At 41.1% G+C, this 22,063-nt stretch overlaps 1 protein-coding gene across 1 annotated transcript in view; it reads left to right on the top strand.

Moving 5' to 3' along the window:
- si:dkeyp-14d3.1 (transmembrane protein 132C) overlaps positions 1–22,063 on the top strand; it is a 169,706-nt gene that overhangs the window by 22,346 nt on the left and 125,297 nt on the right. Inside the window, exon 2 of the mRNA XM_088009034.1 lies at positions 15,824–16,712. Coding sequence (XP_087865160.1) covers positions 15,824–16,712 — 889 coding nt within the window. The remainder of the gene's footprint in view (positions 1–15,823; positions 16,713–22,063) is intronic.

Raw genomic sequence — 22,063 nt, forward strand, 5'->3', positions numbered from 1 at the left:
GTCAAAATTTAGTGGAATAAATAGATTCATAAGTAAAATGTTTTTGCTAAGCATGCAAACTAATTTAACTTACAGGTTTGACTGCAGTCATCCCTTGGTGATTTTTTTTTTCTTCTTTTAGCCACTCCTGCAAGTCCTCGCAATTTTAGCTCGAAGACACAACAAAAAACTAAATTGTACAGTTCATTAAAAGTTTTTGGAGGCTAAAGCTCTCCGCTGAAATTATATGCGTTTGTTTTATAAAAGTTTTTATTGATGGTTCCCGACCCTAAGAGGAGAGAAACATGTTGTGGTTTGACTGCATCCACCTTGATTAGCAGAGCAGATAGACACTTCTCCCTTGGTGTTCATCAGACGGGCTTACATCCACAATTCATGCCTTTTTAACCTCAACGCTCTCTCCACAGCAGGGGGTCAAATAGACAATGTTGGACTTTTTGTTCACTTTCTCTCTCAGCGCAAAACTCACCAATAAACATCTGTGCGTAGCCACGTTGCCCCCCTGCTGACGCAGTCTTTAGCTTGTCTTATAGGAGTGTTTTGCAATAATGATCACAGTGAGGGGCAGAGATTCATTAGAGAACACAGTTTATGTTTCAGAAAAAGAGCGGGAGAGCAGTGTGAATGCTGATAGACGCGTAGAGGTGCGCTTGTTTCACCCTCTTAACCGGATCCAGAAGCTCTTAGCCCCATTTCCCCATCAAGGCACGCACACTGGGTGGCACAAAGGCAGTCTCATCCAGTGCTCTTGTCACTCAGTCTCCTGTTGCGATAACACCGCTCCAGACATCTCAGCCCCAACCTTCAGCACCTGGAAGCCCTTCTCGGCTTACCTTAATGACATCCCCACTGACTTTCCCAACCATCACCACCAAATAGGAGTCTGAAGCAGCAGCAGCAGCAGCAGCAGACTCCTATTTGGGTTCGTGTATTTCCTCTCTGACTTTGCCCGGCATGGTCAGGCCAGTGTCACCGCGTTGCAGAGTTTACTTTTTATCAGTCGATATCCTTTAATCCCCGAGATGAAGCTTTCTCTCATGAACTCAAAATAGCTCTTCCTCTCCCCCCATGGTGAAGCCACAGGCCCATTACTCTTTATTAGCTCTTATCGCCTTAAATGTGGCCATCCATTAGGAGTGTGGCAACAGACGACCCCAGCTGGTCCCACGGTGAGCGCACACACTTACACAAATTTAAACTGACCCCTAATAAAGAGCAATTTCATTGCACTGAATTCAACTCCTTTCTTTTTTTTTTTTTTGTGGGGGGGGTAAGGGGGGAAGGAGGGGGATGAATAACATTAACTCACCCAGGGTGGTCCCTTTTTATAAATTTCTAACTTTTGCATTGCAGCCGCGTTTCTCCCCTTCATGACTCGTGCTCACCAGCACAGCAGACTCCCCAGACCTCCGTCTGCCTGAATGATTTCTCTGCTATGGAGGCTGACATGAAGTAATACCATACTGTGTTATGTATTGATTCTTCTTCCAGTCCCTCTTTCTCGAATCTCTTTGTGACTCGGAGCATAAATCATCCGCAAATGATCTTTGAGGGAAATATTTTATTTATTACTCCTGACGCATGGTCACATATTCAATAGCCCTTATTAATTTGAGCATGGTGAGAAGTATGATGCGGGTAATTCTGTGAGACTGGAGAGCTTTCTCATCGCTCCTCATGTACAGGCTCTGCTCTGCTTTGGCATTCACGGCGTAGTGCCAGACCGATTCAGAGCTAGAAGAGGGTCAAAGAGTCCAATCAGAAACTTGGACACAAGGAATTTTCCTGTCATCAAATTTTTCAATGTTATTTGGTGTTTTGAGATCTTTGCACAACGCGAGTAGAATGCAAAGGCCACACATTACCATCAACAAAGGGACACATTCACAAAGCAGTTCACTCCCCTCTGTGTTTTTCATAGCTGTTTTGCATCTGCTGTTTGATTTATTCCTGCACTGGATTCACAAAGCAGATAGCGCTAAATAAATGCTGAACCAGACACACCCTTCAGGTCTAGCGGATGGACGTAATTTACAGGTATTCATTATTCAGGTAGTTTAAATTCAGTAAAAGACAAATAGATGTCACATCATTCTCACCTTAGGTTATAAGCAAAGAAGTAAAACTTGATTTTAATATGAGATTTTAAAGTTTAGGTGAGATGAAGATTGGCAAAGGAGCTAGAACAGTTAATCCCTTATGATTTGATTAAAAATGATGAAATCTGGTCAACACAGTTTCATTTGTTTATATCTTTCTGGGGTCACATAGGGGTCACGTTTTGGGAACCTCGACACACACACACACACACACACACACACACACACACATATATCTATATATATATATATATATATATATATATATATATATATATATATATATATATATATATATATAATTAATTGTGGCACTACTGGCCTTTCATTGGCTATTAGGGAGAAAGAAAGGAAGAACGTTTCTACTTGAACCCAAGACTGCTGGATGCTTCTTTTATACACACAGCCACACTAGTCCTTGTGACTTGTGGAAAAAAAAAAAAGTTCTTGGATCGTGGTAGGTAGGCCCACCTATTTTTGTTCCACACTTCATTTCTGTATTTCATGTTTGCTCACCATCGACTTCTTCAACTTTCCACCCTTGCTCGTTATATCTTGTCTGCCTTGACGTGTGTGATGAAGCAGAGAGATTGTGAAGCTGGCAGCCAACCGGACTGCCAACCTAAACTGTGGCCACCCGCATTATTGCACCCAGGAGTGTGCAGCGGGAACATGGCATTTCCCTTTTGCTGGTGTCCTTTGTAGTGACTGTTCATTTACTCTGCCTCAGCTGTCTGTCTTTGCTCTGCCACTCCTGTCCCAGCTTTACATATTCCCGCTCTAAGCCCAGCAGGTTGATGAGTGAGCCTGCGCCGCTTGGCCTGTCAGCACTCATCTGGGACCCGACTTTCACCCTGCGCACCTCTGCATCGCCAGGTCTGACATACAAGAAATTGGAAGGCTCAAATTGACAGGATCTGCAAGAGTGGCATCAGATATTCTTAAGCGACAACCAAAGTAATTGGAAGCAAAATATATCGTGAGGCTATTACATTCTACATGGTTGTATGTACTTCAGAAACTAGATCACACTGAAAATGAACCTTATCCGACAGAGATTTAAAATCAATTTCCTCTGAGCTGTCTTTTGGCTAGAAGTAACGTCTCTGCTTTTTAAGTCTGTGGCTGATTTTATCTGTCAGACATATCTCTTTTCGGTTGACTGTGACTACGCTAGAACTGAAAAGAATGATGAACTCTATGGCTGTCAGGAGAAATTAGATTAGCCATACACCTATGCTGGCAAGCAGAGGTATCAGTTAGCAAATTATGCTGTTGGACTCCAGTTTACGGCACTAAGCTGACAGGCAGGATTCATGTCCTCTGAGAATTCTGCTTTCTTTTGATTAACGTGTACATACCAAGGCTAGTAAAAGAAGTAAAAATAACAACTATGAAATGCACCACTGACCACATAACCCTTTCATCAGATTGCTTTGACTAAGTAGTTAAGTACGCTTCTCCGTGACCAATTTCCAATCTCACATGTGTGTGAAGTTGTGACATGCAGATACAGATATTGGCTGATTTCTTTTTGAGAACCATACATAATACAAAAAAACATGAAAAACTGCCTTCAAGATGTTTTGTCCCACTGTAATGCAGGGTTTCACTGTTGTTTAAAAGGCAACATTATTATGGAGTTTACAATTTAAACTGTGATCCATCCATCCATCCATCCATCCATCCATCCATCCATCCATCCATCCATCCATCCATCCATCCATCCATCCATCCATCCATCCATCCATCCATCCATCCATCCATCCATCCATCCATCCATCCATCCATCCATCCATCCATCCATCGGCCCAGGAGTTGTAGGAGTGTCATGGAGGTCTTATGCTTTTCTGATGTAATGTCTGTAACAACTTATATCAGTTGTTAGTTTGGGTAGCAGTGTGTTCCTTGGAGACTTTAATGTTGCCATTTCCAGATGACTGCCAAGACTTGAAAAGCCAGAAGGTTTCATTACAAACAAAAGATGAACACTCAGAGTCATCAAACAGATAACGACGTATACTCCAGTCAGACCGCTTTGAAGTCTTGCTCTCTCTCTCGCTGGCTAAATGACCCACAGCCTGGTGGCACTTACTGTACATTTGGTTAGTTCATTGATTGGAAAAAGACGGGATAAAAATAACAGATTCCAGAGTGAACTGAGAGGACCAGTCCAGCTTAAATTCTCTGTTCATTTCTACCCCATTAAACGGTAAATAAGGCCAACGCTGCATGAGTTTGATGCTCTCAACCGAGTCATTTCTATTTAGCTCAGAGTTATGCTGGTTGTGTAATTCTGCAGCATGTCACTGCAACATACCAGCTGATCAATCTCTGATAAAGCATACCTACTTTCCTAAGCTTTGTAGGTAATTACAACACAGCTAGACTTTAGTGGAGCTATTTGTTAGAGTAGCTTTTGGCCCGTTGGGGACAGATGATGAAGTTTACATCACACAGGCTTTGAGGCTGCGTTAACCATACTGTGGACTGAGAAGCATGAATTCACTTTATCGTCTCAAACATTGCCTTCATTCGATTCAATTAAAAAATACTTTGATTTTGAGTTCAAATACTTAATTTCTTTGTTTTGCACCCACTTGTTATGGAGATTAGCGGATTAAAGTGTATTTTCATAGATCACTTGTCAACACTTCATTAGGCAATGAAACCCAATGCCACATATATTTATTCTGAAATCTCAGTCTTAAGCTTTCACCATACAGTTTTAAATTCGTCACAAAGGGGTCTTTTAAGCGAGGAACCCCCTGGGCGATGCTGGTTGCCCTCGCTGAACATCCAGGCCAATACATTTAGCTAAAATACTGAAATGTCAGCCTCACTCTGACAGTAGATAAAAAGTCCACATGCTTGAAAATTTCATTAACACGAATGTCATCCTATCTCATGGCAGCGCATCATTTAGTTCTTGATATTTCTGTCACATTAAACGTGGCTTACCGCCTGATGAAGAGACCGGTATTGTCATCTTTAGAGCCACGCGTCCCTCATGCTGTCAGTAAGGTCCAGAAAAATGAAATACTTTATGAACGGATTCGTGAAACATTGCTAACGCTCGTCATAAATGATAAGATGAAGAAAACATCCTTTGGTTTTGATGAATGCTAGAGTAACTAAATCGTCTTCAGCAAAACGGACCTGGTTTGAGGACCAGTCTCTGCATAAGCGAGAGCGGCTGAGCAAATTCTTCGTTTTCTTGTTGGAGTTTGATCTTACACACACCCTGTACAAGTTGTGAATCCTACATTTTATGGAATATTTTTTAAACTACGCATCCCACTATCAGCATTCCAGGTTACTTTTATGCAACAACTTTGCAAATATTAAAAGATTTTTCGCAAACATATTAGTGAGGGAGCACTTAAACTCGCTGGGACCCATTATAAAAAGTAAATATACACAGAATCTATTGCTGGACATATGTATACTTAGCATCAACAGATAACAGATAGTTGGTCCTGCAAACAGCAAGACCTCACAGCAGGGTCTTAAATTTCACATAGCTGTGATGTTTCTGTTGGTGGAGGAAGCTTATGCTGTATTGTTTCATGTAAAATATACACAGGCAACCAATTATAAACAAAATAATGATGATTTCTATTTAGATACAGGTCACTTCAGCTAAGAAATCTAAAATGTTAAAACAGTGACAGGAACTGTGTGCTCCAGGCATTAGTAACTCAGTACTAGTTATATTTTCCCACATGAAATTAGAAGAAAGCTTTGTACAATGTTCAAATGTTGCCAAAAAACATTCCAATTACACTTTCAGGGTTTTTTATTTATGCTTTAGATTTTGTAAGCTCGTATTTCTTTTTTTTTTTTTACAGAACAGAGACAGGTTGTGTGAGTGGAAGCGAAAGAAAGACTCGTTGTTTTCCTCTAACTAGTTTTTTGACCTAATCTTTGCTGTTGCTGGAAAAGATATTTTATTCACTGAAATGTAAAGTGAAACAAATAAGCACATTCATTAACCACTTGGAAACATTACAAATCTCAAGGTAAGGCGAATAATAATAGAGGCAGAACAAATCTGTCCTCTAAATTAACCATGTACTTAAATATAATGCGTAGGCCCCGAGTTAAGCTGTTCCTTGACCGCTTTCGTAAACTGCAGATGAATAGTTATAACGACGTTAACGTCGTATATATAATTTAGTATAAACCGTATACTCTACAATCTTTGACTGACATGCTTCAAGGCCTACATTTAATTTGCAGAGATCTATGGTCTCCCAACAATCATCCACTGACATTGATGGTTTTAGACAAAATACCCTGGCGTTTGTGTTTGGAAACAAAATGTGAAAAACAGAACGACTGCTACGTAACTCTGCTGCTCCTGAATTCACAGAAGTCTTTGGGTTGTCACTGAGGTAAAATGACTTGTATTGGTTTATTCAAGTTAATTGTCTCATATTTAGAAAAAGCAATAACGATGTTAATAATTACACATGGAGGAAAGAATGATTAGTGATCGTGATTAGTGTATTTTAATTTCAACTATAAAGTGGGGTACCACACCACCAAACCTTCAAGTGTAAGGAAGTGGTGAGGAGTAAATTCATCAGCATCTATTAGGGAATTTTTTTTACTGAATTTACTTGAGAAATGTGTATGCAGTTTACAGTTTTAAACCAAACAACTATCACAGGAGGACATGCTGCCCAGAACTTATGTTTAAGTCTTTAGTCAACAAGAATAGAAATAAAGATTTCTAATTTTAGGGTCTGTAAGAGTAGAATTATGTACAAATGTTACTCTTTCACTTTCTGTGAAATTACTTCGCTTTAAAAAAAAATCAAAAAATCTCCTGATGATTTATTTTATATAACTATTAGCTATTAGCAGTATTTGATTTGTAAGTGGCTATTTTTTGCTGGAGTGTGTTCTCCACTCAATAATATTCATTGGCTCGATTTATCGTTTTTTTTTCTCTTTATTTTCTCTTTTTGCCAAAAACTGACTGATAAAAATCTTCAGTCTGGTGTTTTGGCCTCAAATATCCCTTTTTGGAAAGATAATTTTGTTTAGAGAGACTTCATGATTTATTTCACTTGTTGTTTCTATATTTATTTTGGATATTTAAAATGTTTTCCAGTTCCAGTGTTTAAATGTTCATTAGAATTTAAAGTTTGTTGATCTTTGAGAACGTGTTCTTCCATTTTTATGCCACTATTACTATTATATTACTCGAAAATGGTCTCAAAACAATGTTATTGTTTATCGCAATGACTTCTGGGACGATTTATCGTCCAGCAAAATTTGTTATCGTGACAGGCGAATGCATGGGCATCCATAAACTAAAACATGTTGCAGAATCTGCCTGTGTGATGATAGCTCGTTTTGGTTTTAACTGTTTAATTTATGGCTGAAATTGTTCACTGTGTGCAATGAACTGTTTTCAGTGCATAGTTTGGTAATTATTACACTTTTTTAAAATATATTTTTTAAGATACTCGTAGCACTTTAGTAGAGACACATTAAGGTCTTGAATTGTATGGGGTTTCCATTTTCCCTTCCATTTCCTGTTTTCCACTTGACTGACTTTTCATTTTACGAGGAGATGGCTGCACACTTAGATCTTGCTCTGCAGAAAGAGATTGGCTGCGCTGCCTTTCTTCCCCACAGCCGGTACACTCAGAAGTTTGTCTAAAATCTTTCTTCCTGGACCAAGATTGCTCTTTGTTTGATTTGTGTCAGAAGCCCTTCTAGTTGTTTTAGTGTTGTGGTGATAAATAAAAATTAAATTGACATTCTTATTTCGTCCTGTATGGATGTCAGAAACTCCAGGAAGGGCTGGAGTTTCTGACTCAAGGACGCTGGTAGTGCATCCATTCAGGGATGCAATTGCCTTTCAGATGTGTTCCAGCATATCCTGTGAATACGTGATTGAAATGGGATCTTGGAAGTTTGGAAGACTATTTGCTCTTAGTAATTTTTTCTTGAGCCAGTCTGAAACTAGTTTATTGTCTTACTCAACATTTATAATGGCAATCTCTCTCAGGTCTGGGCGTTCTTTACCACCTCGTCCTCATTCTGCTCTTCAGATATCTTGGACCTCTCTGCAGTGGCTCACTGAAACGTAAACAGTTAATTTGACATGAAAATCTGAAATCACAGCTTTTATTTTGAAGCCAAACGCTGGTATTTCTCTCTGTGTTAAGCCGCAGCAGAACATCCCACTTGTACTGAATATCCTGACATTTGAATTAATCGGCTGAAATCAGATCTTAATTGATTTTTCCAATCGGAAAACTGTCCTATTTTGGTGAGTTTGCATAAACTGTAGCATCAGCATTCTGTCTTTGGCTGATGGAAATGACATCCAGTGCGGCCACCTCCTGCTGCAGTCCTGTACTTGAAAGATCAGCTTGTTGTGTCAAGACTTTCTGCATACTTTAGGGATAATAAGTAGTTATTCCCTTTCTTTTTCTTGTCCTGGACGTCGAGGTGAAGGAACCAAATGCAGAAAGGAGGCAATAGGAGGTGAAAATAAACTGTTACTTGAACTTGGAAAATCAAAACCTTTCAATAAACTAGAGACAAAAGAAAATGAGGAGCATGAGGAAGAAGGAAACCGAAAACAGACTGAGAAAACCAAGAGGTGTTTAAACCAGAGAGTGAACTGATTGCAGTTTTCTGGCTGATTACCGATCTATTAAAAATCCTGACCTGCCGATTCTGATTTTGGCCGATAATTTTTGTTTTGTCTAAAATGTTGCTAAATGTAGCAACATTTTAGACTGCTAGTCAAACCTCTCTCACATCAGACAAGAAGAAGATAGCAGTTGATTTAAATACCTTTGCCAAGCTAGACAAAATCTGTGGTTAAGATCAGCTTTGCATGTAAAAATTGGCCGATCACCGATTTTCCAAAATTAGAGAAATTGGCTGCCAGATAAATCGATGCATCCCTACCAGAGAGGTTAATTACTAGAATGCTATACGGACAAGTGGTGAACAGATGGGAGACAGCTGAGTGGCTAAATCAGGTGTTATGGCCAGTTTAAAGGTGGTCGGGCCATGAAATCAAGTTGATCCGTCCTCCACCAGTGACAAAACACAGTTGTATGCACAGGTTTGCATGTAAAAGTACACTTTTCTTTTCATATTTCAATACTGAGAAGGAGTTGAGTGTAACTTCATGCCAAAGCAACAAACAAAAGGGAAATATCTGAAAAATCCTCACGCATTTCAAAATAAATAAAGCAAATTAAAGTAACTTACCCACCTTACTAAATTAAACCAGAAAAAACCTTGGGCCAAAAATGAACAATATTGAATGTACAATGTTGACAGAGGCCCTCTCCAGGTAAAGGGTAGATAGTTGTACACAGCAAATTTGGAAGTGTTCCATCAACACCTACAGAGTTAAATTCAACACTTTGAAAGTGTCTATATTGGTCCACTCTGGATGGTGTAGAAGTTACACTTTTGAAAGTGTTATTTGTGATAGAGTTGAATCAACACTCACAGTAGTTGAAATCAAATACACATCAGTGTTAATCTACCCAAAAACTAGTGTATATTGTCAAAAGTTAACACTATGAAAGTGTTACTCTAACACAGAATGGTGTAAAGCAGGGGTGTCAAACTCCAGTCCTCAAGGGCCGCTGTCCTGCAACTTTTAGATGTGCCTCTGCTGCACCACACCTGAAAAGAATAATTAGGTCATTAGCAAGGCTCAGGAGAACCGATCTACACAGGGAGGAGGTAATTAAGCCATTTCATTCCACTGTTTTTTACCTGTGGCACATCTAAACACTGCAGGACAGCGGCCCTTGAGGACTGGAGTTTGACACCCCTGGTGTAAAGTATATATTAACATAGAAATCTGAGTTTTAAAATACTACTGGCAGGGTGTTCTGTGGTGGCGCAGGGGTTAAGCACAACCCACATATGGAGGCTCTAGTTTTCAGTGCGGCTGTCGTGGGCATATCGTAATCGTAGAAATGCTCTAGCTAGTTTGCCATTTGTTGCCAAGTGGCTGATGATGACATTGGTGACAAGCTTTACCCAGAATGCACCTGGAGACAATAAGGACGATTCATTTGTAGTTTTGTGTGTCATAAAGTTAAATATAAGAGTGAAAATAAAGCCAGTCATGTGGCACAACATTTTATTCAATATTTTACACCCACTATGCCACTAAAATAAGTCAGTCTGGTAAGGTTTTTAGCAACCATGAGTCAACAATGGAGCACCCTACAATATAACCTTCTGGGGTACCATACACAGTTTTCAGTTCTCCATCCATCCATCCACCCATTTTCCTTCACCCTTGTCCCTCAGTGGGGTCTGGAGGGGTGCTGGTGCCTATCTCCAGCTCACGTTCCGGGCGAGAGGCGGGGTACACCCTGGACAGGTCGCCAGTCTGTCGCAGGGCGTTTTCAGTTCTCATCAGATGTTATAAAGAAAATTTGGATCCCTGAAGGCATGTTCTGCCTCCCATGTGGCCCCTTTAGGTCCAGGCTGGGGCATGCTGCAAACCCCACCCTATCTGTAGCTCCTTCCCTGAAGTGATGTCACAAATATGTTACAATTGTGGGAATGTTGATTTCTAAATCAACACCAGATGTAGACTGTTGGAATTAATTTAGAAATCAACACTGGACTGGATTGCTTTTTGTTCAACTCTTTGGAACGCTTTAGTGAGTGTTAGGGAAAGTAACACTCACTAACACTCATGTTGTTGAATTAACACTGTATTTTTAACATAATCTGACACTTCTGAATTTGCTGTGTAGTGAGTAGAAGATGAATGATGGGTGTCCCACAGCAGCATCACCTCCTCTTAGGCGAGCAGTCTGACTCTTCCAGTTACCTAGAGGCACCTGCTCTCTCAAATTTACATAAATTAAAAGCAGTAACTTATGACAGCTGTCATAACACACAAGGAACAAACTTAATCACTAATAAAACATAGTAAACACCATTAGAATGCCGATGCTGGCGTACACAGGACCTCAAATTACCACAGACGGTGACATCACCGTCATTAAAAGAATACACAAGAAACGAGGGAGAGAGGAGGAATGTTAAAAACATGCTAATTATTACACCACAGAACCGAAAGCATGGCAAGTTTTAAAACCAAAGAATTAACTAAATTTGGGAAGCCAAGAGGGAAAACTCTAAAAATAAAGCAAAACACAAAACGTCCCAAAAATGTCAAAAACGTCTCAAAGATCGTGACATTTCTATCATCCTGTATCAGTCTGCACATTTTCCTCTATCAGACAACAAGAAGATATTTTCATCCATACAACTGCTGCTCACTAGATAGTTTCTTTTTTTTTTTTAATACTCTAAGCAGCTTGTTGACACCGACAACAATCGCACGTTCAGACTCACTCCAGTCCCCTTCCTCCTCCTTTTCTGATGGCTGCTTTGAACTTCGGCGTTTTTCTTCACATGTGGAGGCAGATTTAGAAGCCAGTCAGTGACAAGTTAGCAAGAGAGGATTAAACAACGTTGTTGCCTTTGTATCTTTTATCACGATAGGGCAGGTTACAGTTTCAGAGGTCTCGCACCATTGGAAGCTGCAGTAACAAGAGGCAACGTTCCTCTGACATTTATAGAAAGAAAACCAGTTTCTCCTCATGCTATTACACCCAACTACACTGCAGTTTCTAGGCAAGCGAGTATTTTACCCGCATCATAAGGTTTTAGGCTGGAGAAACTTGAATGTTTTAATGGATTTATGCATTGCAGGTGATGTGTGTCTGAGTGATGAGGCCTTAGGAGGTCAACACCCTTTATCAAGGTGTTGTTAAGCAGCTTCTTTCCTTGAGGCTAAGTGGGTCAAAACATATTTAACTGACTCTGAAAAGTCCAAAAATTGCCAAAAGGTCTCTCAGAGGGATGCGGCACTCTTGAAATTGCTTAGATCGCGGATCCACAAATCCAGGCCTCAAGGGCCGGTGGCCTTTTAGATGTGTCTCTGCTTCAACACACCTGTGTCAAAAAATCAGGTCATTAGCGGGACTCTGGAGAACCTGACTGCACAGCGAGGAGGGGATTCAGCCGTTTGATTGTGTGGAACCGGGGGCTCATTTAAAAGCTGCCGGACACAGGGACTTCAGGCCTGGATTTGAGGACCGCTGGCTTAGATATCTGGGCATGGTCACAGAAACATAAAACATTTTTGTTGCAAATGGTCAGCAGGGTTGCAAGAAACATGCTGGGAGTTGGGAGGGGGGAAAGACATGTAGTCAGTGCCAAGAACTGGAAAAGAATATAGGCAGAAGCTACCAGGAGCTCATTATCTCCCAGTTTTGTAGGTTTTTCATAACTGTAGCTACCTGGGGTACTTAAAAGTTCAAGATGTTCAGAGCTCAAAGAAATAGGAAAGGTAAGGAAAGCTGAAACCTGACCATCACTGGACAGGAAGCATAAAGCTGAAGCTGAGCCAAGAAATGTCTGAAGACGGATTTTTCACGGGTTTTATGGGATAATGAAATAAGAGAGCGACTCTTGGAGGACCAGATGGACGGGCCATGGCTGGATCAGTACCGGACACAGAGTCACTCCACTTAGTCACATGCCAGAAAAGTGGAGTTTTTGTACTGGTACGGACCGGTTTAATTAAAGTTGGACGAGGGCAAGCGACGTGTGAATGAGTCGTCCTGTTACCTCTCATTTTTCTCTTTTATTCCCCGACTCTTTTCGAGGTCACGTTCACATTCAGGTGTCTGTCTGAGAAGAGCAGACCAGTGGGAGGGAAGACTGGAGGAGGAGATTCATCTTTCTCAAGCAATTTTTTTTTCTTTTTTACTTTCGTTTTGCTCAGCCTTTATCCTACTAAAATGCTTCACACATTTATATTTAAATATAATGTTATGGTTAGTTCTAATAATTTTTCACAGGCAAGATTTAATGGTGCCCCCCGCCCCGGTCGCTTAGTGCTGTACGGGCAGGGTGTTATTTGGATGGGTGGACCTTCAGCGTTGCTGCTTACAGTCCAGAAATATGAAGTTAGGTTAATTCATCTCTCCAAATTGACATTTAATATGCAAACAGGCTCTCACCCAAAGACTGCTGGAGACAGGCACCAGTCAGGACAGGTGTGCAAAGATGATGGATGGATCGTGACCACTTGCGAAATGTGTAAAGATTTATTGAAAAATATCTCGAGCTCCTACTCAAGCCAAGATTTTTAATTTTTGTTTTTAATTGAAGACTTCCTTTTGTAGAGGAGGTGTTTCTGTGAGGCAAAATGCTTGTTTGTGTCACCTTCGCTCACACTTTCAAACACATTTCAAAGAAATTGGATAATTGCATGTTGCACGTCTTTGATCTTCAACAACGCGGGTGTGTCAGAGTGACATCCACGTAGATGACAAAACCCGAATTTCACCAGCCAAACGACGCTCGGTGGCGAGATGATCAATGTTTTCCCCCCTCAGCTGTCGCTGCTTCTACTGCTACTTTTGTGCTTGGTTCGTGTGTTTGGACTGTTGACGTTGCTGCGCGCGCGGTGAAATGTGGAAATCAGTTAAACAAAGTGGCAGCGTCTGAAAGAAATAGATCATTTAACGTACATTGTTCTCTGCGCTTTGACAATGAGACGTGTGGATGTGTTTTTCAAGTCGATTGCAATAAATAGCACTTCGGTTTGGGGAAAAAAAAAAAAAAAACTGAACTCTATCAAGAGAAGTTTTTCCTTCTCCCATAATTGAGAAATGAGGGCCTTTTCATTGGATTTAATTTAATGTTACAGCTTCCAAAACCGCAGGATGGATTTCTTCCTGACTACTGACTGCTGTAGAGCTTTTCATTTAGCCCCACTGTAATGTCTTAGCTGAAACAATGCCTTGTGCCAACAATTGACACAAAGCCCCTGCTTGTTCAGGAAAAAATACAAATCACCCTGCATTGTTCAGCTCCTCAGAAGAGCTAGATCTATACCCAGAGGCACTCCAGTGATTTGGATTTGAATTTGGTCCAAATATGCTCCAAACCTGAGGCTCAGCTGGTTCCCTATGCATCTCTCACCGGGGCAGCAGCAGCACAGAGGTCTGGAGGAGCACCATGAATCAGAAAATTCATGACACATTTCTTACCTGTTTGGACATTGATTTACAGGGACGATCGCTAGAGGGAAACACTCCAGCTTGCTAGCACGGAGAGGGGAGTCCGCTGACGGGAGTGTAATCAAATTGACGATTGATTGTGAGAAGAAGGTCAAATTCCGCTCTTAAAGAGATTAAAACCATCTTCACGTCAACTTTGATGTAAAGGTTTCTCAGCCAGTAGTGCAAAAGGTAGGCAACAAACAGGGGAAATCTTTACGTGTGTACCCGAGCGTGACCCTGCGGTAGCTTCAACGTCGACAAATTGAACTCTCAGAATTTTATCTCATTTTATTTTTTACATTTTGGTCTCATTACAAACACAAACCTCCTCGTCTTTTATTCTGATTTCATGTAATGGACTAACACAAACTGCATAATTATGTGGCAAAAGAGAGAATATGAAGTTTGACTCTTTACTCTGATACAAATAAAGTCATCAGAAGTCACCTTGGACAGTCAAATAGAGTCCACTTGTGTGAGATTTACCTGGTTTGTATAAATCCAGCCCTTCTGTAAAAGTCCCAGAAGATTTGTTGGAGAAAATTGGTGAACAAACAGCATCATGAAGACCAAGGACCACACACCAGACGGGTCAGGGACGAGGTTGTGAGGAAGTCTGAAGCAGGGTTGCATTATTAAATAATGTTTTACTTTATTTGGGTGATCCGCAAATCCAGACATTGTGGAGAATTAACAAAATAAAGCAATTAGTGCTATTTGCAATTTGCCACAAGCCATGCAGGAGACACAGCAAACAGGAGGAGATAGCCAGATGAGGCCAAATTAAAGCGTTTTGGTTGCCATTCACAAAGCTTTGTGTTACAGAAAACGGGGCATTATGCTGTGTGAATGCATTGTGATACGTGATGATAGGACAGTCTTAAACAAAAGGCTGGTGTGGAAGAAAATCTGTTAAAGGCAGCAGTATCATTTAGAGCGGGGTGAGGATTTACTGTCCAGCAAGACGAGACAACAATCCTGGACAAGTGGGAAAGCGAAGGAATACAGGACGACGAAAACTCCACATGCAGAACTTTAACTTTCCCGAGTCTTGTGTTTCTCTGGCCTCTTTAGATGTAAATTAAATCCATAAATCACTCTGGTACAAACAGCATTGATCATGTTCTTTATTATCAAGGCATAAAGGAATTGCACAGATTTTAAATTATAAAAAAAAGCACACAGCACATTGTGAAAGATACAGAGTGTTGCTTTTATCAATTCATTTGCACACCTATTTTGAAAACTCCTTTTAGGAACCGATAAAAACACACGTCTTTTTTTATTTCTTTGGCTCAGTTTGAGAAATTGATTTGCTGAAGCAATTTACCGTTCATTCAGAGGCAATGAAATCTCAGAGTATTTATGTTTACGGTGGAACCTCATCTTTCAGGAAAACACGAACCTTCGAATATCCAGGACTATTATTGACAAATATTATAAGTCTGTCTTTTATTTTGGCTCATATTTAATTCATGAAATGGATAACAAAAACATGTTTTGCTGCAAGCTCTCCCCTCTTCCTCAACATTCCACCTAACACGTTTTGTGCAGGGCTTGCCAGAGACGACGATGTTGAAGTGAGCCGATCCTAACTCGGCTTTTTTCTCCTCTTACTTCCAGGGGCAGACTGTCGAGTCCTGGAGGCCTTGCAGAGATACTCCTCCTTCCCAACATACCTGCCTGTCAACTATCAGCTGCTAAACACGGAGTTGGGTTTTTTCCTCAAGGAAGCCAACCAGGACTTCATGAGGAACTCTAGCCTGACCTCGCGGACTGAGGCTTTCTTCGTCTACCACACCAGAAACCTGCCGTCGGTGAACGCCAGCTACGGGCCTCTCTCAGTGGAGCAGCCTGTCCCGCTGGAGCTCCTGCAGAGTCCCGGGACCTTCCCCGCCTCTTCGGTATTCACCTTCAACTGGAAGGTACAGACCTTCATCATGAACACGCAGATTCATTTAGCCAAGCCCAAAGTCCAGGTGCTGTTTTACATCGCCGGCAGGGACTGGGACGACTACAGCACCATCGACAAGCTGCCCTGCGTGCACATGTTCGCTTTCCACGAGACCCAGGAGGTCCGCGGCGCCTGCCAGCTCAGGGGCGAGCTCGGGCTGTGTGTGGCCGAGCTGGAGCCGCTGGCCGGTTGGTTCAGCCCGCCCAGCGTGGTGCCGGGGCGGCAGAGGAACGCCGAAGTGTCCGAGGGCACCCCGGTGGAGCTCTACTATCTGCTGCGGTCCACAGAAGCAGGAGAGTGCCACTCCGAGGAGTCCAGAAAGGACAGCTTCATCCGCTCCAATCAAGAAGGGCTGTTTGGTACCTATACCTCCACCCCGCTGAGGAGGATCGGTGGCGTGAGGCTCTACAAGAACCCCACGGAGCCGCCTCTGACGGAGCACTGGCTGGATGATAACTTCATGGTCATGGTCCCGGCCACGCCCATGAGGCAGAGGGAGACGGTGTCTGCCTTTATCAGCGTGTCGCCCTACTCCACTGTGGAGACGTTCACTCTGAGGTAAGAGGCCTTCTCTTTCTTTTCTTTATCTTTAAGTCAGCCTGTACCTTTCAAACTCTGTGTCATTCTACCCTTTGTCATTTCTTCACAATTTCCCTAAATTATAGACATTTTCTAGATGAAAGCTTTAAAAAAAAAAACAGTTCCCGACGTCAATCAGGAAACCAGCAGGAGGATCCAGAAACCTCATTTCTCTGTCTTCTGTCGTTCTTCTCAGTGTCACCTGTTTAAACTCTCCATCTCTTCCGGTGACAGAATATTTGTTCTCAGTGACATGTTCAGTCTATTTTTCATAAATTTCAAAAACAGCCAAGTAAAAGAAATACACTATACTTGTGTTATTCAGTTCAAAATGAAAAAAAAAATCCACAGCTAAAGTTGCAGTATGGTATGTTTGTTTTCGATGAGGATTTCATTTTTAAATCTCTTTTGGAGAGATTTTTCACTCAGATGAACCCAGAAACGTCATTTATTTGCTTTATGTAAATGTGAAAGTCATCACTTTTTCCATATGCATTCTTCAGCTATTGAACTTGCTTACATTACATATTAAAACTACAAACTTGAAATCTGATGGTTGAATAATCTAAATAAATATTAAAAATAATAAATATCTCATGTGCCAAGCTTCTATGTCTATTTATTCAATCATGTAGCAGAGAAGAGCCTTTTCAAATTGAAAATGTTGCTTATTTTCTCCATGTTTTCCATTAAAATGTGATTAATTACAATTAATTAATGGCAGACCTCGCAATTAACTCAATTAAGCATTTCAATCGAGTCCCACCTCTAATTTATTTGCATAATAAGTTTAATATTAGTTAACTGGGGAAAAGGCTCAGACCAGGTGGCAAATCAATTTGGAGCTTTTTGCTTGAAAACGGAAATTGTTCTAAACGCGAGTGTTTTCCTCCAAAGACGAACGACGTCTAAAGATTAGGCAAAATGAAAATGTGTTGCTCACTTCAAGCTGCACAAATACTTCTGGTGGAGTTTCTTTTTCTTTTTGCTCGCGAAGGAATGCCCCTGGAAAAAAAACAAAAAACAAAAACACATTGAAGTGCTCGAGAATTTTAATTGGAAGCAAGGTAAACAGGTTTGTCAAGCAAACAACAGAAATCCTCAGAGCTCTTTTTTTCCCCTCTCTTTCTTTTTTATATATTTTCATTTAATCGCCAGCTAGTTGTCCAGGAGTGATAAGGCATTTCAAACTTTTGTTTGTTTCCCCCCCCCCCCCCCCCAAAGCTGTGAAATGATTTGTTTCATGACGGGGGTGGGGGGAAAGAAAAGTAAAGAACAAGCCAAGCGGAGCGCCGAGGCGACGCCTGTGGTGTTTTTATTTGGCAGCCTGCAGCACATGGCAGGCGCAGGTTGGCCATCTGAGAGTGATAGATATGGAAAGAGCTCTGTGTGGACCTGGGTGATAAGGCCCGTCCTCCAACATGCGTTTGTTAGGATGCTTAATCACCGGAACGAGGAGACCTTGATCTGTGCATTCACGGGATCATTATCGTCCGTGTTGAACGCGCTTTCTCGCCCCGGACGTTGTTGGCCGGAGCCATGAAGGCAGAAGGAGCTCACAGACTGGTGAAATGTGTTAAAAAAGGTCTCAGAAACATTCGATTTCAATATTCATTGCACTAAAGTAATATTTATTTTCCACTTGGATCAAAAATTTAGATTTATTTTTTTTATTTAAAATAGTTCGGTTTTCTCAAATTCACTTCGTCTCTATGTCAGAAAGCTGCATGCTGTGATGGATATTATTGAAAGCTAATTTCTCACTTTTTCTTTTTTTTTAATAACCAATTATCCAGGCAATTTATGGCTTTGTGAATTGCTCAGCGGGGGATTGCTTCTTGTGATATTTCCGTGCCAATACGGTACTTTTAATTTAACGTTTCCAGATTTAATTTGACCACCACTGCCTTCATAACCAGCTGCCAATCAAGAACTGAAAGACGTGGCTTCTCCCTCAGACTTCTAAAATGTTCAGAGTATTTTTATATGTCTGCGGCTTTCGTGTCTCTGTCACGCATGCACCGATTCCCATTACGTGTGTCTTACCTCCCCTGCTTTTGACGAGTGATCATTTTTTCGGATCAAATTAAAAAGGGAGGAATATGACCTGAGAGGGGAGAACTGCTTCATTTTTTTCTCTCTCAAAGGCATTCAGTTGTTCATTGTGACGGTGTTCTGCAGGTACAAGGTGGAGGACTTTGGTCAATAGATGACAATGTTTAATATCCTTCTCAAAGTCTAATAATTTATACGGTGGACTAGATTAGCCTTCGTCAAACATCTCTTATGAAATATACTCTGTGTCCTCATAAAATCTCATAAAGTTTTAAAATCCTGATGCCCTGTGGCACCAAACCGGAAAAGATCTACTTGTCCTTGGTGTCTGGTTTAACAACTGAACTTTTTGACATGTATTAGGGCATTTTGAGTTTACTGAACAACAATTAGTAACGACAATGAACGACTCTTACTTTGCACGAGTGCATATACACATTTTGCACAAATCGAAATGTTAAAATGCGTGAAGACAAAGCTGAATGTCCCGCGCTGTTGTCCGCTTCCTGCTGTTGGAGACGGCTCCAAAAGCATTGGCATTTGCATAGAAGACGTTCACATAGAAGACGTTCACATAGAAGACGTTCACATAGAAGACGTTCGAACCGCACCAGTTTACTTTTACCAAACCAAGACCTAAGCTTTTTAGACGAGGTCCCTTTTTTGATCCATATCAGAGTTTTATTGCGCATTCATACAATCAATCAAATCAATCAAATTTTATTTGTATAGCACATTTCAGCAGCAAGGCATTTCAAGGTGCTTATCTCTATACCTCCTCAAACATGCCGGAACAAAAACCCACAGACAGTTTGAGTTTAGAAACAAAAGGAGCCACGGCCACCATCCTCATTTAATAACACTTTTTAACTCCTTTCTTATTTTAGCAGCAGTAGTTGTAACAATTGTCGCTCCTCTGTTTGAAATAAGATTAATTAGATCATGTTTCTCAAGGTTATCATAAAAAGCTCATTCTCCACCATTTCTACTCCCAAACACAGCTAAAGTCTTGTTCTCTTGAACACACATTGTTGTATCTTGCATGCTGAATGTTATGACCCTAATAATAACTACTAGCTGCGCTTTATATTATTGTAGCATGTTTAAGCATAAAAATAAAAGAGTGTGTCTTGTTGCTAAGCATTTACATGAAGGAACAGCTACTTAATACTTTTATTATTATTATTTAAGTTTATCATGGACCGTTCGATTTAATAATGCAAGCAATGCATGCACTTTGGTTTTCCTGTGTCATTGTTAATTCATGATAATATTCCAGAACTATAGGAGTTATATGTAAACCAAATGCAATTAGGGGGAAGTGATTTTTTTTTTCTTTTTTTTTTTTTTAAGGTTATTTTCTCTTTCGGTGTTCGATTGCAGAGTGAAGGGGGGGTGGGAACGGTACAAAAGAAAATTGCTCCATTTTCTTTCTTGGTGCAGTGCTGCCATGCAGCATGAGTCACCAGATAGTAGGGGCCATTATATATTGAGAGCATTGTGTGCCCCGGCAATAGTCAGACATTATTTTTAACAATAGATTAGTCAATTCAAGTAACATATTTCAACACATTTCGCGAGAGGTGTTCTTTCTATAACATGCATCTGCTTCCCTGTGGAGCACGGCAAACAAAAACACGCAGCAGCATGGCTGCAGTATTCTCACTCGGTGTTTAAATACGTTTCTGACTTTGCTGACAGTGACTCAAGTGACACACTCACTCGAGGCGGTTTATTGAGTTTTAAGCGCCGTGCGTCTTTAGGCTCTTTGCAGCATTTCTTTCAAACGCTCTTTGTCCAGAAATGCAAGTCGCCCGCCGCCCACAAGGCTCCCGTGCAACACACTGAGCAAGAAACCTTCGAGAGAAATTGCCAAAGCTCATGAATACATTATAATAAAACCATAAAACCTGGGTTGTTGCAGCATTTATAACAAAATAAATCCAAGCATAAAGTAGTCAGGGGGGTAGTAGCCCACTCAAACCATATGCTGAGCTTCATATTTCACGTCAACATTATTTGCACAATTTTGTTTTATTTTTTTCTTCTGAGCAGGAATAATTTGCCACTCTGGCACACGTCTACACTGAAATATATCTCACTGGGAGGACTGGACGCATATACAGGTGGTGATTTAATAACCTTTGCGGCACATGTGGTAGCAGTTCAAAAAAAACTTTATCTAAATAGATTTTTTTCTTTTTACATCAAACCAAAACTATAAACATTCTTCACTCCTCCTGCATCGTTTGCAGGGCTGAGCCACTGCGTTCTACAGAGGCATCGCCTTTTTTTTTGTGTTTTTTTTTTTTTTCCCAGGTTAACCTGGCAATTAAGGGAGAAAATTACTGCCAAAGTTGCCTGCAGGTCATTGTCTGGGCAAAGCATATTGTGGTGCGAGTGGCTTTTAAGCTCATTATGTGGGTGCCTAAGCCTTATAATGCAAAATTAATATTGACAGACTTATGAGGGATGCCTCCTAATGAAATGTTTCTCAGGATGGATTTCAGTTGTGCGGCAACTGCGTGCAGTTTGACTGAGAGCGCGCCTCCTCGTCTCCGCTCCCCTCTGTCCACGAGATCTGGAAATTGATCGCAGCACGTAATGAAGGATGTCTCAGTTCCTAAAATACACCAGAATAGGAATAAAGAAGAGAGAAAGTGAGGTTCATCTTTTGGGAAGCTGCATGCCGCTCGGAGAGACTTCACCGAGCGCCACGCGGCGTCAAGCGCCACCATTTCCTGTTTGCGTTTCCTGTGATCGACGCAAATCGTGCAAAACTTTAAGGCGGAAGGAAAAGGATATGTTCGGTCGGATTGCATTGTGTGGAGAGCGTTTTTTAAGTACTGATTCTCAATAGGACTTAAGTCTAGACTTTGATTAGGTCACTTTTTTTTTTTTTTGCAGCTCTGGTGTTGTATTTAGTGTAGTTGTCCTGCTTGAACATACATTTTAATCAGCTCCCCTGTTCTAGTGAATGACATTAACACCACAGCACCATGCTGCCGCTGATGGAGGAGGGGAGCAGTGAGACCCTGAGGTACAGAAACCGGCTGGGTAAGCTGATCAGGAAGAGTGTTCCTGTGATGAGGAGAGGAGTGGACTCAGTGGGAGCTGTGCTGGAGAGACATGGAGGGGATCCTATGTAACACCAGGAACCCTCTACATGACACCCGGTCTGCTCAGAAGAGCAACTAGCTCCTTACCCTTTACTGCAGAACAGAGCGCTTTAGTTATTAAGAGATTTCTTCCGGTATAAGATTGTATAAGAGCCT

This window comes from Poecilia mexicana, unplaced genomic scaffold (genome assembly GCF_051168715.1).
Source record: "Poecilia mexicana isolate PSO_F unplaced genomic scaffold, ASM5116871v1 scaffold_9, whole genome shotgun sequence".
NCBI classification, from domain to species: Eukaryota; Metazoa; Chordata; class Actinopteri; order Cyprinodontiformes; family Poeciliidae; genus Poecilia; species Poecilia mexicana.